Raw genomic sequence first — 16,453 nt, 5'->3', positions numbered from 1 at the left:
TTTAATAAAAGGTTGGGTTTGACCAGATGATGATGTGATTGTAAAGAGACAACGCTCAGCTATTCAGTGTGACAAATACTATTCAGGATAACCTAACAGGGGGAAATTACAATCTTTTTTTTAAAGGCAAGGATTTTTCTTTGCATTTAATATACATTTCTCAGTTTGGGCTGGTTTTGTTTCACAATTTCCTGCTTTGTCTTCTATTTGAAATATCCCCCCCCCCCTGATAATTTTTCAGTTTGCTTTTGGGCTTGGCATTGAGGAAAACTATCAGATGTGTGTTCCCCCTCCCATAGACATTGTTTTGAATTGTATTTTTCCACATAATATTCTCTGATAGTTTCCTTCTCTTCTATGCAGAAACTACGATTGAATCTTTGCAGTTCTGCAAAAATAGAATAAAGTCTTTAAGAGATGCCTGGAATCCCAGCCAGTTGCATTTCTGTATGCTATTTTCACAAATATGTGCATTTTATGTGCACGTTACCCTAATATTTGCATTTTGGTACACAATACTTCACTGGAAAATTGCATTACAAAATTTGGAGAAGTGCAAATTTTGAAGGGTCTGCATTTTGATTAGCATATTGTTTTAGAAAGTGCAGATTAGGTACATTGTCTATAAATGTGAACTGAATCACATTTCCTCCCCATCTGCACTCTGAAGCTTTCTGCGTTCTGTATGGTTTTGTTCTCCTATAGCAGGGCTGGGGAACCTAAATTAGGCTAAGGGCCCCCTGACCCCTGTAAAATGCTGTCAAGGGCTGCACTGCAGTAATTCTTAGGAAAATTCAACTTCAGTTTCACCCTTTCCCCTCCATAGACTGTTATTTAAGAAGTTTGTAAAAGCTGTTTAAAGCTACCCAACACCATTGTTCTGTCCTTGCTGCACAGAATGTAAAAAGAACTCAGCAATCCATGGAAAAATTCAAATAACATCAACATACAACTGAACTGCAAGACTTATAGCTATTCAATGCCTCAAACTTCAAATGCAATTGCTCCCCAAAATTACAGTATACGGGGAGTAATAATAGGAACTATAAACATCAACAAGAGGCAGGTCCTAAATCGTTTGCGTCATTCTTCAATATGTGAAGACACCTTAAAAAACAAACCAACTCAAATGTTGACTCAGAGTTGCCTTGAGGTGATCCACCAGGCTTCCAGTAGAAGCTGTCTGTAATAATCCATCCCAAGGGAGATTTCACTTCCAGGTTAGGGTTTAAAACTAACATGCTCTTTCCAAAAAAAGATCTTAATGATAATGAGAGGCCAACAGAGGTATCAACTGATGGGAGACATAATGACTTCTTGGCTATAGGGGAAATGGGGCTAACCAGTGCCCCAGACAAACATTAATATTGCTGCCTCAATATCTTGTTGATTGTGAGGGGCTTTTCTGACTCCAGAAGAATGAAGTTATCATCAGGGTTGGCAACTGGGAAAATCAGGGTGTGTGTGGCACAACTGCCCTTGACTCCACACCTTATTTTCTCAAGATGTATATTTTTTAAACTTCCCAGAGAAGCCCTGCTCCTCTTGAATTCTGTGGTCTCAGGCAGCCTCCTACATTGCTTATTGGATTGCACCAGCCAGGCCTAGGAGCAAACTTCTAAACTTCCACCCCTCTTCAGACTCAGAAGAACCCTCTTCTCTGTGCATCCAGCCAGGGCTAGTCACCAAAGATGGCTGCTTCCAGTTACCACTACCTTGGCTCAGATGAGGAAGGTGTACAGACCTTGTTCCCTTTTATCTCCTCTGAAACATCATTTGAAAGGAAGCAACAAGGTACCAGACATGCAGAGCCTTCATGCTTCTTGGTGTCTGGTTCTGGGAGGCTCTGTTTCAGAAGTTTCATCCACGTAGGATGGAGAAAGAGAATGAAGAGCATGAGCATAACTCCCATTTATCTCATCAGAACAATGCTAGATGCTTTGGGGCATGAATAAATGGAATATCCTGGCTGCTGACAAGTTGTAATTTTCTGAGAATGCACAATGGCTAGTTTGTACAAATGAACATGTGCAATCAAAGACAGTGCTGCTTTCTGGAGAAAAAGGTGCCTGCACAAAACTGTATAGAAGATTGCTCTCAATTGTAATCATATAAGAGTGCAAATATCTTGGTTATATTCAGGCATTCAGATGTCCAGCCACTTTCAAGCGGTGCTGATATCCACAGCTTCTCCACTTGGAACAAAAGAATTGGCAAAAGGCAACTCTTCCCTTTCTTTCTCCCCATTCTGCCTTATTTAAATATGTATACAAACCTATAGCAAGATGCTACCAAGTTAAAAACTGGGATTTTGTCTCCATCTTTTTACACCTTTGAGAAAATGGGCTATACTAAATATGTCACAATATTCTAAGCCCTTGCAATTAATAGTGCTGCATTCCAATGCTCTCCCCTAACAGTTGTTGTTGTTTAGTTGTTTAGTCGTGTCCGACTCTTCGTGACCCCCTGGACCAGAGCACGCCAGGCACTCCTGTCTTCCACTGCCTCCTGCAGTTTGGTCAGACTCATGTTTGTAGCTTCGAGAACACTGTCCAACCATCTCGTTCTCTGTCGTCCCCTTCTCCTTGTGCCCTCAATCCCCTAACAGTGACCACAGTAAATAAGGATTACTTCAGACTCTAAACTCTCTGCCATGGCCTCTTTAAGTAGCCTACAGAAACACTCACTGACAAATGTTTCTGCTCATATATCAATTTAATAAAATTTGCACACTGCTTAATTGCTAAAACCTGTAAGCACAAAACCTGTAAACATCAAACAAAAATATAGATTAAAATTATCTATAAAATTCAGAAGTTAAACACGTTGACCTCCTCATTCAAGCAAAAGGCAACGCAAGTCTCTTTAAATAATTTGCTTACCTTTCTTGGCTTCACTTTGTCGTGGTAGTCATACTGAAAGATTCCCTTGTAGCTAAGTCCTAACCACCAAGGAATTCCCTGCTTGTCCTGGTGTAAAGAAAACATGTGCACATATACCAGAGTCAATGTTATTCTGAAGGGGGTTTAGCCAAAATGTAGAGGCAAAGGCAGCAAGAATCCCCTGCCTTTATTAATTTTAAATGTGTTTGGTATAGTTGGACAGTCTTCGACGGTTGGAACATTTCTTAACAGAGGCTGCTTTCAAACAAGCAGTTTTCATGTTAATTGTTAACCTTCACTCACTTTTAACAGCGAATGTCATTGTCAATAAATTGCAGTCAGGGTTTTTTGTGTGTGTTGTCCTCTTGTCTTGCTTTTTTAAATCCCAATTTGTGACCATTTTTTACCAGTTTAAATGGAACCAAAGTGCCAAGCTGTGTGGACTAGCAAAACACTATTGAAACTTTTCACGGCCCTCTAGATGTTGTTGCACTACGCCTCCCTGATGCCTGACTATGCTGGCTGGGGCTGATGGGCATTCTAGTTCAGAAACATCTGGAGGGCCACAGGTTGTGCACTCCTGCTTTAAAAGGTGACTGCAGCCTTTTCCTTGCAGCTTCTGTTGTGTTTCCTGTTGGGCGTGGCAGGGGCATAACCGATGAATAGCCTCTTAACGCTCAGTTACTGTTCAGGGTGTATGAAAGGAGTGTGTTTGTATGTGTGGGTAGGGTATTGGTCACAATTTGCAACTAAAACACTTAAGTTCACCTAGAACCAAATAAATTAAACCGTAAAGATTTACAATGGAATTGCACTGCTCCATTATACTAAACCACTTAGAAGCCATTTTGAAATATAAGCAGTATATAAATTAATAAAACAATAATAATATTGGCATTCTGCCACCTTCCAAGGCACCTGTTTAGTCAGACATCCCTCTGAATTTGAACTTCTGATCTTCTTGTTTTAACTGTTTATTGTTTTAATTGCCAAGCTTTTTTACTGTATTTGTTTTACTATATTGCACATTCTAATTAAGGATGCTTTAATACTCTGTGTATTATAATTATGTATGGATTTTATAAGTGATTCTTGCAAATCACTTAGACTCCATTTTGGCATATAAGCAGTCTATCAATCAAATAAATAAGCAATTTCAGATGCATTATTTTTCTGTTTAAAGTGCATCACCATGAAGTTAATAAAGCTATTTATTGATCTTAACACAGGAAATAGACTAGAATTTTCATTACTGTGTAAATGAAGAATAATTTCTGATGTAATTGTTTGTGATAAACCAATCCAATTCCATCAAAGAACACTTTTCAGTTGAAACGTACCTTAACTGCATAATAATGGACTCCGTATGTTGGAAGAGATTCTACAATGCTCATGTAGCTGTGGAGGGAAGTGCAAAATAACAGTGTCACACAGACAACAAGGGGAGGCAATGGGAAAAAACCCTCATGAACATTTGGGCACCCCTTCCAGGATGTGTTAATGACACAAATTCTAAAACTGATGAGTAGGAGTGGATTCATATCAATGGATTGGACACAGAGGCATCTTTTATTTATCTCCATCTTGATGGGAAGCTGTGAGGACTAGTAGGGTAAATTGTTAGACATTTTAAAAGGGATTTGTAGATTTTGTTAAGCTTCAATGAGACATCCCATCACCTTTCACATCATTGTAACATATTTCATGAAATACTGGATTATATTGAAGTATTTATTGGAGTGGCACGTTCAAATTCTTTGCAATGCAATCTAAATTAAAGACAATAACAATATGGCTAGAGGAGAACTTGCAGTCTGAAAGAGCATATGTTAAACAGTGGCTTTCAAACATTCTGCCTTCAGGGAACCCTTTCTTCAAGAACTTTTATGTCAAGAGACCCCCAAACATATTGAAACACCCATCTGTGTTAGGGTGCAGTTCTAGATCTTCTTAGGCTTTGCTGTTGCCCTGTGTCAATTGAGTACACACTTTAGAACCCAGCCAATATTCTCCTGCAACTGTGGATTGTGGCCAATAATCAGCTGTGGTAGGAAGACTATTTTTTAAGGCTTGGCCAACAGTAGTCATCTTCTCACTGAGGAACTCCTGATAAGTTTCTGAAGGACCTCAGTGTTTCCTGGAACACAGCCCAAAAACCACTGCACTAAAATAGAAAACGCTACGTAATTACTTGTAGAATGTTTAACTCCACCCTCCATGTTACATCCCAGAGACAAAGTTCATCATAGTAGAATCCCTCTTCCCAACTTACTTGACAATGGCTTGACCTCTCGTCTGCCCATTTAGCTTCTTGTAATGCTCAATAACTCGGTCCTCACTTTGAAGGAGAGAAACAGAATCTTATTACCTTTAGCACAGCTGAAAAAACAGTGCAGGACCTCCACTGCAGAAGAGGCATCTCATAAAATGGTGGCTATCAGCCCAAGGATTCCCAGAGGTCTAAAAATACTACGTGATGGAAAGCAGAAAAAACAAAGCTAGCTAATACAAAAAACATTTATTTTAAAAAAACTTTTATGTTTATAAATTAAAACAAGAACTACTGCAAGAACTACATACACAGAGGCAGAAATGCAGCAAAAACAGAGATCTATTTCAAGAATTTCCTCCTCCCTTAACCATGGATAACACTACCCAGATCCATCTTAACCAGGAGAAAAATGCTGGTTGGAAATCCTGATTATAATGAAACCCATGGTTACAGTGAAATATAATCTGTGTAGATACAACAATATGGCTGAATCTGGCAAGTGAAAAGAAGCAGAAATGTATGTTGGGGTGGGGCATATCTGTGCATGCAATCTGTGGCCCACTCTTGATCTCTTAACTATTTGCTCTGGGCCAGAGAATTATACAAACGGAAGTATGTTGAGCAGCGCTTCCCAAGCTTGGGTTGCCAGATGTTGTTGGACTCTCAACTCCCATAGCAGCCAGCATGGCCAATGGTTAGGGATGGTGGCATATGTGGCCCCCAAGATTACTGGGGGACCCAAGACTGGGAACGGCTGTTTTAGGGCCATGGCGAAGAAAGCTTAAATATGATTAGTGCACAAACAGCCAACTTGATGTTCTCCAAATGCCGTTGGACCAACTCCTATCAGTCCCAGCCTTCATGGTTTGACATCAGGGATGATGGAAGTTGGTCCAGCAACATCTGGCAACTATTACTTGTTTGGTGCAATGTTTGAATTAACAGACCATGGTTTGTAACCAGCCATCAAATCAGAAAGCGAAACTCTTTGTGCTAACAATGAATGAAAAAAACCCCCATTAATTATTCCTCTGCCTCCAATGCCTACTGAACCCAAACAAGTATGAGATTTAAAAGCTTGAACCATATCTTGGTAGAGCAAACCATGATTTAGTGTGATGTATTAACTGAGCCAAAATTTCAGAAACAGAACCTATCCCATTCCTAATTTCTGTACAAACAGATGATTCCAAACAGAGAAATTAACTGGAGAGAAAGGCCTCTAAGTGGTTGAATTTCAGCTGTTCATCTTTTCAGCAGACCACTGACAGCTGCACATGGGCTGAGGCCACCTGTTAACATGACAGTGACTCCAAACTGTCACTATTTTGGTGGCAGGTAAACTCATTCATACAGTGGTGCCCCACAAGACGAATGCCTCGCAAGATGAAAAACTCACTAGACGAAAGGGTTTTCCGTTTTTTGAGTCGTTCCGCAAGACGAATTTCCCTATGGGCTTGCTTCGCAAGACGAAACGTCTTGCAAGTTCTTGCGAGTTTGTTACCTTTTTCTTAAAGCCGCTAAGCCGTTAATAGCCGCTAAGCCGCTAATAGCCGCTAAGCCACTAATAGCCGTGCTTCGCAAGACGAAGAAACCGCAAGACGAAGAGACTCGCGGAACGGATTAATTTCGTCTTGCGAGGCACCACTGTAATGCGTTTTACTTCAGATGGCTAATTCTTTGATAGGCACGAAATGGCACTAAAACTAAAGTGCCCCTGCATGCCTGTCAGCTTGTAAACATATCTGTGAACTCCTTCAAATCAAATGAAAGACATTGCACAGACAATAAGGTTCATATGCATGTTAACATGAAGGTTTAAAAAAAAACCCAGATTGACAGCATCAAAACTAGCCATGACAAAGGCTGCCCAGGATCTGAAACCTGCTTCATGGCGGAAATGATTGGCAGAATCCGAGACCAGGGAGAAGAGTCGGTGGAAGAAGATTGGAAGAAATTTAAAGATTATTTACAGAAATATTGCAAAATTAATAAATGTTAGAATGATGTCAGAATGAAGTTAAGTGGTTTAAGCAGCAATGTTATAAAGGTGTATGAAAAATGGATTATTAACAGGTGAGAACTCAAAGTTATAATATATTAAGTTAAAGGATTAAGATAAAAACAAAGAGGGAAAGAAATTGCTGAATTAACTAACTGAATTGGAATACAAAAAAGGGAGGTGTGAGGAGGTCAGGGAAGCAAGGATATGAATATATGACATGGAAAGATTGATGTGTTTTCTTTTTAAATGTTTTTTTTAATCTTTTTTCTGTATTTTGTATTTTTTTATTTTTTTTGTCTTTTCTTCTTTTCTTTTTATTTATGTATTTTTTTTTCCTTTGAAACCTTAATAAATATCATTTTTTTAAAAAAAGGATCTGAAACCTGCTTCAAATGAAGGTTTTGCATCCTTCAGGTGGAGATGCTAAGATGCCCTTTCCACATCCAGCTGCAGGCCTGGTGGGCAGGGATGAAGCAGCAGCAACTGGGTGACGGCAGCAGCGGCGGCAGCTCTACGGCTTGTTCTCCTAGCTCTTTGTGCAGCTCCTTCACCCCACACTAGTACACAACCACAAGCACAGCCCTCCAGATCTGCCAGCAGTTCTAAGCACAGCAGAAATAGTTCGCTGTTTTCTCCATTCTCTGTGGAGCCTGATAGATGAGAGCCTGTGCTCTTTTCCTGGCTGCCGCCCTCACCAAAGGGACCAGAATGTTAACAGCAAATGTTGGTAGCCCAACACCAATCCAAACATATCATGGAGCAGAGTACAGCCAGAAAAACAAAATAAATGCAATCTGCTTTGTAATTGAACTGAGAGAGAGGAAGGGAGGAAGGGAGGGAGAATGAATGTGCACTCACAAAAGACCAATTTCAAATTCATTAAACCTGTAAACCTAAAAACATTCCATGCTGACCATGATTTATCAGTGTGTTTAAAATAAGTTTTTTTTTTAATATTTGGAAGAGCTCTCTACTGAAGTAGAAAAGTAAACTTCTAAGGAATATCAGATTATGAATACAATAATGTTGCCAAATTACTGGGAGAGTATAGTAAAACTGTAGTAACAAGTTACCTGAGGTGAAATCACTGGGTTTTATTACTCCACTGAAAACAGTAACTTTTTAAACCTTGGCCTTATCTTGCAACTCTTGTTCATAGATATTAATCTTTTGTCCTTCCTCATCCAAGAGGAGCAGTCAGATTGCACCAAAAGCTACTTGGAAGAGTAAGAACACAAGCCACACAATTCCCCCACCTGCCCCTGAAATGGTGCAGCCCAGTTCTACCACCTCATCTGCTAGGAACCAAATGCAGATTTTATAAAAGGCAGAATGTGTGTTGACATGAAAACTGCAGAGTCCTGAAAACAGATAATCTCTAGCTGACTGTCCCAGGCAGTAAAGATGATTATCCCAGAGAATTATGCTCTTTAGGGAAAGCAGTGCCAGTGGAAAAACAGAAGCTTATACAAAGGCAACATGTAGGTTACATTTAGCTTTTTAAAGGTTTTTTTTGTGTTGAATGAATTATTGAAAGAATCCTGAGAATATGGAGATTAAAGGCTAATCTGTGGCCTTCCAGATGTTGCTGGACACAACTCCCATCCTCCTGGCCAGGCTGGGGCAGGGGATGGCTGGGTGCAAGAGCGCATGGAGGGCCACAGGGTTCCTTCCCTGCCCTGGCCTTTATGCTTGCAGAGAAAGACAGCGACGGCAGGCTGTGCATTTGAAACGCCAAGTAGTTAGATTTTCTGTTTTTACAAAAACAAAACAGGTAAGTTGAGGTTCGTCACAGCACTACAGATCTATGTATGCCCTGAGCAGGGATCTTAAATACAGCTACTTGTATTTGTACACTATTTGGAAACTTTCCTGGGGTGGACTCAGAAACTATATTAGAATTTCACAGGAAACTTGTGCCCTGCCCCAAGCTAATGCTAATTTTTCAGAATTAGTACCTGGCCAAGAGAAATAGATCAGTTCTCCCCAGGGGCACTGGGGAGAGAATAAACAAGGATTCCCAAACTACAACATGAAAACCACACTCCCTTTCTGCCATCAAATTATGAGAGTAGAGAAATTAAAGGAGTAGCAGAAAAGAGGAGTTCCCCACCCACCACTGGGCTTGGAGTCAAATGCTTTAAAAAGAGACATGAAAGAGCCACCAACAGCAAAGCAGCAAAACAAATTTTGCCCGTAGTTTTCCTAAACCAATTCATATTTGCATTGATGAAAAGGGTGGGGGAGGCAGACAGAGGGACTTCTCCTCAGGGCATTTTGAATTTAAATAGGATGCTTCCATCTCCCCTATATGTGCCTGCACATTTCATTCTCAGCCTAGGGAGAAGAGGAAAGGCTACAACATGGAACATGTTTACGGGGCTCAGTATTAAGTCTCACATAGATGAGAGGTTGAAAATCCACAGTCCTGTCTCCAATAATTTTCATAGCAAGTATGCAGCAAAAAAGAAGGATGAGTCAGGCCTGCTTAACCTCAGTGGGCTCTCCCACTTGCAAAGTGTGTGCTAACCGCCATGGGTCAGAACAGGCTTCCTCAACCTCGGCCCTCCAGATGTTTTTGGCCTACAACTCCCATGATTCCTAGCTAGCAGGACCAGTGGTCAGGGATGGTGGGAACTGTAGTCTCAAAACATCTGGAGGGCCGAGGTTGAGGAAGCCTGGGTTAGAAACACTGAGCAGGGCTCTGGGTCTCCTTGGCCTGCGCACCAGGCTGCAAGAGGGTAAAGGTGGGAAACTATGGACTGTGCCCCCGTTTTCAGTGCAGTAGCAAATCTGTGTCTGGGCTGTACTATTTCAACCTGCAGGTTGGTGCTCACATGAATGAACCAGCCTTCCCCACTCTGATGCCCTCCAGATACTTTGGGCTACAACTCACATCAGCCCTGGTCAGCATGCTCATATTGGCTGGGGTTGATGGGAGTCCTAGTTGAAAATATCTGGCGGGCACCAGGTTGGGGAATATTGACATTCTCTGGGAAATCTAATTGTGTGAGGGCTGGGCAGCTTAGGGAATCTCTAACTGAGAAGTCTCAATCAACACACTCACCAAACAGCAATTATCATAAGTCTTTGGGGGAAGTCATAACAGTGAGAAAACCAATAAAACTCTACAGTATAGATATGCCCATAGCAATCTTGACCAATGCATCATCCCACAAATGAGTGAAAATGGTAAGTGCTTCTAAACACACAGAACAGTTACCAGTAAGCAAGAGATGGGTGCTCCTTAAGCGCCTGCGTTGGAAGAGCTGGAAGCTTCTTTAAGTCGGTCCTTACTATTTCATTGCTGAAAAAGAGAGAATCCGAAAAGGAGGATCAGTCTACAAGAAATTAGCCATGAGGCTTGCAATGGCTGGCTGGCTGCTCTGGTTTGAACATCTGTTCCCCTTTAATGAAATGCTGTGGGGTAGCTTTTTTCTTTCCCTTTATTTATTTTGCATCTGGGAGCATAGTAACCTCCCACTATAGTATCAAAATCGGAGCAAAGCTATCACAGATGTCTAGGTTCCTTTTTCTTCCTGCATTTCATAATACTAGCTCTGAATGTAAAAAACAACACAGGGCAGTGTGTTTTCATGGGGAGAGATTCTGTGGGGGAAATCTGTATGGTGCAGGAAAAGGGGGTGGGTGGGAGGAAGACGCACACAATAAGACCCCTTGATTTAACTTCTTCCAAAACGCAGCCATTGATTAGAATGTCAGCCGGGGACTCATGCCCTAACAAGCCTCTCTTCCCTCCCCCTGCAGGGCTTGCTTGGAGTGGGGGGCGGGCGGGCGGGCGGGCGAGGATTATGCTCAACACTCTTTGTGGGAAAAGGAGAGGAAACGTGAACCTCAGCACAAGACACAGGAGAGCACAGCCTGCACATTAAAAAAGGAAAGTTCTTGGAATGGTGGCTGGGGTAGCTGCATGTATGTACTAGGCCAGTTAGTCACTCAGTTAAGGAAACTAGGTGACCATAACAGTCAGTTTTAAGGAACTGAATATTTAAATAACATCCCTCCCCCTGAATTGCAGGGGGATCATGATTGAGAGGTCAGCAATGGGAGGAGGAGTATGAAATGTTTCCTCCCCACACAATGGTCCAGAAACAACCAACAACACCCATTCCCCACCCTAACATTTGTGCCTGAAGAAAGGGTGACTGCCCACTTGACTGCAGAGTGTTAGAAGTCCGGGAACAAAGCTGCTATTCCATTTCCAGCTCAAAGGAGAACAGCAATGAATGAGTGCTGATAAGTCGTCTGCAGATGAAGCACCCCCAGAGCTGGCTCTGCCATTAGACAAACTGCCTCAGGCAGCAGAAGCCCCCGAGGCAGCAGCCCCACGGACACCCCACCATCTCCTCTGCTAGCACGGAAGCACCACCGGCATCTGCTGAAATTATGCAAGATCTTGCGCGATTTTGGTGAGATCTTGCCTGAGATGGTGGAAGTGACAGGGCGGGCAGAGAAGTGGTGCCAGCAGCAACAGCGGTGGCAGCCGTGGGAGCGACAGGGCAGGGAAATGTGGTACTTCCCATTTTGCCTCCAGCAGTGAAATGGGGCAGATGTCACTGAGCACCCCCATAGCACCCACTCAGTCACATTCCATAGAGAATTGAAAACTGTAGTTGTGGTACCATCAGGTGTGGGGCTGTCTGGATTTCACTGTTTCCAGAAGAGATGTGTGGTCTTTCCACAGCAAAGGAAGAACAAACGCATACTTATTGTTTTGTAAAAGTATCAAACAGTTCCCAGTATGAAGTACTGATTCACCCATGACTGCCCTATGGGTAAAATGGAGAGTTTAATGAAAAGGACAGTGCCACTGACATGCATTTGCTTAGGCAGGGAAGTCTTTCTTCAGTATGTGATTTGTGCCAATTAGTGGGTGTTATTGTTTACCCGAAAAACCAGGAAAGCCAGTGCTTATATTCTACAAGTCAGCTAAATCTTTCTTTGCCCCTCTGATAGAAGAACGGTGCCTGAGCCCGTCATCAGCAGTAAAGGATTCCTTGGTCGTTTGCCCAAACACAGGGGAATATCAAGATCAGGGAGTTTCCAGAATGGGAGTTTCCAGCCAAAATAGACAATTGCCAGGTATATGACAAATTTCACAGTGACTAACAACGCTCCCTCAAAGCTAGGGCTGCCATATGTCCAGATTTTCCAGTTTACAATTTTGCGTTTTTGGGTCCCCCTTAAAAAAACTCAACAACTTTTGGGGGTGCCCTGGTTTTTACTTTTTGAAATATGGCAACCCTACTCAGAATCTCAAAAAGCTTCCCAGAATCATTAACAACAGCAAATAATTCTTATCGTTGCTTTGTGCCATTTGAATTACACTATGCTAAAAGCCTTAGAAGGCAATTTTCACACATCATGAAACAGGCCTTGGGTTCTTCCTTCCAGCGGTTCCTACCTGACCCCACTGCAGCCCATGTTGCAAAAAGCCTAGCTTGGACCCAGGGAATTCAGAGCTCACAAGTGCAGGCCACTGAAGCTGTTCTCCTGAGGGCTGGCTAAACATGATAGGGCAGCCATGTGCATTTATCCACACATCTCCCCCTCTTGTATATAAATTGTAAGTGGAGGGGGCTTCTATTTTTCATTCCATGAGGAGTGACAACACTCGCTCTTCCTCACTTTACTATGGCTGCCCCCATGCACCATACATGAAACACAGATTCACCCCACCCCACCCAAAGAATCCTGGGAACTGTGGTGCTCCCCTCACAGAGCCATAACCCACAGCACCCTTAACAAACCACACTGTCCAGGATCCTTTGTGGGGGGGGGGGGAAGCTGTGCTTCAATGTACAGTGTGTACGCAGCCTGTGTATCATTGCTTCAAGCAATTTCCCTCCCAGCTGAGTGAGTCATTGTGGGGAGAAAAATGCCTGAAAGGGCAGGGAGGTTAAATGGAAGATGGACTATGCAAGCTAGACAGGTGAAGCCATTTAAACTTCAAGTAAAAAAATATATCCCTTCTGCTTTATAGACACAGACCCTGCAGTTCCTAAGTGCAGCTGGGATTTTGTCAAGGCTGAGAGGACCAGTCTGGGGGCAGGGAACCCCATGGCTGCTTCTGAATATATATTTATGTTTCTCTGTATCACAACCCTTTTGACCCACCCAGCTGAACACAGTCTACCAGCCCTGTACTGTGGCCCATCAGGTGTCTGACAACTGGTGTTCTTTTTGCAGGTGAAAGCTGGCTCTGATATATGCATCACAAGTTGCACAGGTCTGCTTTAAATTTAAATTAAATCAGGCAAAATCAGAACATTTTCAGGGGAAAAATGCTAGCAGAACTGCAATGCTATCACTATCCTTGTGGTGCAATTAAGCAAGGCAGCAAGCTGGCTCCTGTCATTTATTCTCAAACACTAATTGCTTAACTACAAGTTCATTTCAAGGAATGAAAATTACAAACTGTACATTTTCATTATGCAAATACATTGCTTAGTGGCAAATTACTCCTCTGCCTTTCTTCCTGTCTGATTATCACCATTTAGTACTCCATAGCTAGATGCTCTTTTCCATCTCCTTCATCTCACTTTCAAAGAGACTCCTTGTGTGGCTTTTGTAGGTGTTGGTGCATCTGATATCGGACAGTTTTTGAGCATTGACACACAGTGGCCTGGTTCATGTATGAGAGCAAACCAGAGTTAAGCAAACTGTGACTTATCAAGAACCAGAAAGTGTGCTGGTGCAGGCTGCTCAAATCATGCTCCGTCTACTTCACATGAGGAAACAAACCAGAGTGCTGGCTCAGGTGTGAACCAGCCCTTGCGGCTTGCTTTTCTCTAAACAAGCCCCCTTCCAAGGGCTGCTTCATTTCTTTTTTAAAACAAAAAACAAATCAATACTGACTTGAGTAACAAGATCAGCACTGAGGGTATTGTAAATTTGTTTTGGTGGAGGTGGGGATTATCTTAAAACTAGAACTGTAAATTCTTTCTGAAGAACTGCTGAAGGAAGTTACACTACTGATGCTTTTATTGACTCTGGGGCTTTCAAATAATTACTGTCTGGCTCTCCTAAGAATCCACAGAATTGAAGAGTCTGTTGATAACAAACGGTGGTTCTCCTAGCTGGGTTTGTTTTGGTAGCCTCATAGAACCATAGGACCAGAATCCCAATATTCCTAATTCTAATATGTAGAGACTTCTTTCTTTTTGAAACATTTTTTATTGAAAGTTTTCCACATAAAATACAATGAGAGAGAGAAAAAAACCAAGAATAAGAGAAGGAAAAGAAGAGGAAGAGAAGGAGAAGGAGGAGGAGGAGGAGGAGGAGGAGGAGGAGAATAAATACAAAGCCCTAAATTGTATCTTAACCCTCATCCAGAGACAGCTCTCCCGAGGGAGCTTCCCCTTCTCCCCCAGACTCCCACCCTGGGAGATCCTCTCTTCCCTGATGAAGGGACCTTCATCTCCTGTCCATCACCTTCCTGCGTGTAGCTTCGTTTATAGAAACAGAGAACTTCAAAAATAAACAGAAGGAAAGCATAAATTGGAGATCACAAAGAGATAAGAAGAGAAATGAAATAAGGGGGGGGGAAAGATGAACTCCCAATTCTGTTTGCTAATTATGTATATGATAATTATTCAAAAGATTCAAAGCATGCACTCCAGGATAACATGTAGAAGTATTATATAGCTGCTTCTCAGTCTGCTAAGTGTTTTTTCTTGATATTCCATCCCAAGCAACTCAGATTCACTGTTATCCACTCAAGAAGCCCAAAAGTAGCTCTTGAATTTTTATTATCCTTAAATGTCCAAGATGGTCTTTTTCCAGTCCAATATGATGCATTTCTCGCCAAGGGTTCCCACAAATCTTAATAATAGTCCTTTTTTCTCCACCCCTCCCCCCAAAATGCACACCAATCATCATAGGCTTATAGGCGTTTTGTTGTGCAATCGTACCTTCCCCTTTCAACCACATCGCCATCATCTGTCATCTGGGATCATCTCTCAAGAACTCTGATTGTAAATCTATTTATCTCTCCTGGCATCACAACAGAGTCCTTCATCTGCCTCGTCCTCCAGCTGCAAGGCCATGCAGCCCAATCCAGGGTCAGAGGCTGTCTCACACTCAGGCAGAGGCGATTCTAAATCCTCTCCAACAGGTCCTGTGAGTTCTTTAATCTGAAATATCTCTGATCCAATTTCTCTTGAAATTCTATGCATCTCAGCTTTTAATTCTGTGAACTGCTCATTCAACATTCGTCTTATGCTATCAACGATTGGTAAAGTCTTCAGCATTTTTTTTGGGGGGGGGGGCTTTTTTCTGTTAGGTTTTCCCTTGGCAATCTCCCTTCTAGGATCTTGCATTTACACATTCCTTTCTTCACATAAGGTTAAGGTTAGTCTCCAACGCAAATTCAGGATATATGGTACAAAGATTCATCGGTTATTTAAAGTAAAGATTTCACACAAATTCAATGCCATTCATCAGATGGGATCTTTCAAGGCCATCAGTAGTTAATTTAAGCCTCTTGATTTATTTTCAAGCCCATTAATTAGCACTTCTTTGTCACTCATCAGTCCACTTCCATTCTGGGTGCTATTTAACTGGCAGATAGAAAATCCATTTTTTCTTTACTTCCAGTCTTAATAATAATTAAAAGAATTTTGCTGACCTGGTGCTCTAATTAAGAGTTCTTATGCTGTGTGTGGGCTCAACGACTGTCCCTCGCTCAAGATGGTTCTCCACCCACAAAAACCTGTGCCTCCAGCGTGAAGAATGTCTCCTTCTGATCATGTGAGGCTTTATCTCTGAACTCCCTTATCTCAAAAGGGGGTTGTGATAACCAGGATATCTACCTTGGTTATCTTGATCACTGCAAAATTATCTTTGCTGACAGGAGTATCCACAGCCAATGTCTAGTCCACCATTATTCCTTCCCAGAAGTTCCCAATATGTAGAGATTTCTCTCCACTTCTGCATTTGGCAATCCTGCCTTGGCAATCTATTCATTTTCAAGTAGATATGTTCTTAATTGGCAAACTATTTATGTATTTAAGGTATGACAACAGGCAACATTGTATTGATTGGACAGTAGAACGCTGTCTGTGAATGTTTGGCATGGTTTTAACTGCTGTCTTTTTATGTAGCTTGCAGGTATGTAGTTTTATTTTATTTATTTTATTTTATTTATTTATTTAGAAAGATTGCTCAGGGTTACACAGCCAAGAAATAGTTCAGGGCCCAGTTATCTACAGACGGGCCTCCTCAAATAGCAACCAACACAATCCTTCAGGCAGCCCCAGCCAGAATATAGGG

The 16,453-nt window shown here is 41.9% G+C and overlaps 1 protein-coding gene across 10 annotated transcripts in view; it reads right to left on the bottom strand.

The window, feature by feature from the left end:
- The window catches only part of FRMD4A (FERM domain containing 4A), a 411,715-nt gene that overhangs the window by 65,779 nt on the left and 329,483 nt on the right, over window positions 1–16,453 (bottom strand). For all 10 annotated transcript variants that reach the window (XM_081023499.1, XM_081023500.1, XM_081023502.1 and 7 more), the window contains 4 exons: window positions 10,383–10,466; window positions 5,155–5,220; window positions 4,223–4,280; window positions 2,883–2,969 (listed from right to left, as the gene is read on the bottom strand). In XM_081023499.1, the coding sequence (XP_080879625.1) occupies window positions 2,883–2,969; window positions 4,223–4,280; window positions 5,155–5,220; window positions 10,383–10,466 (295 nt within the window). The remainder of the gene's footprint in view (window positions 1–2,882; window positions 2,970–4,222; window positions 4,281–5,154; window positions 5,221–10,382; window positions 10,467–16,453) is intronic.

This window comes from Podarcis pityusensis, assembly GCF_964106645.2.
Source record: "Podarcis pityusensis genome assembly, chromosome: 10".
Taxonomy (NCBI): Eukaryota; Metazoa; Chordata; class Lepidosauria; order Squamata; family Lacertidae; genus Podarcis; species Podarcis pityusensis.
The sequence above is the reverse complement of the archived record's forward strand: the minus strand, read 5'-3'. Positions and strand labels throughout refer to the sequence as shown.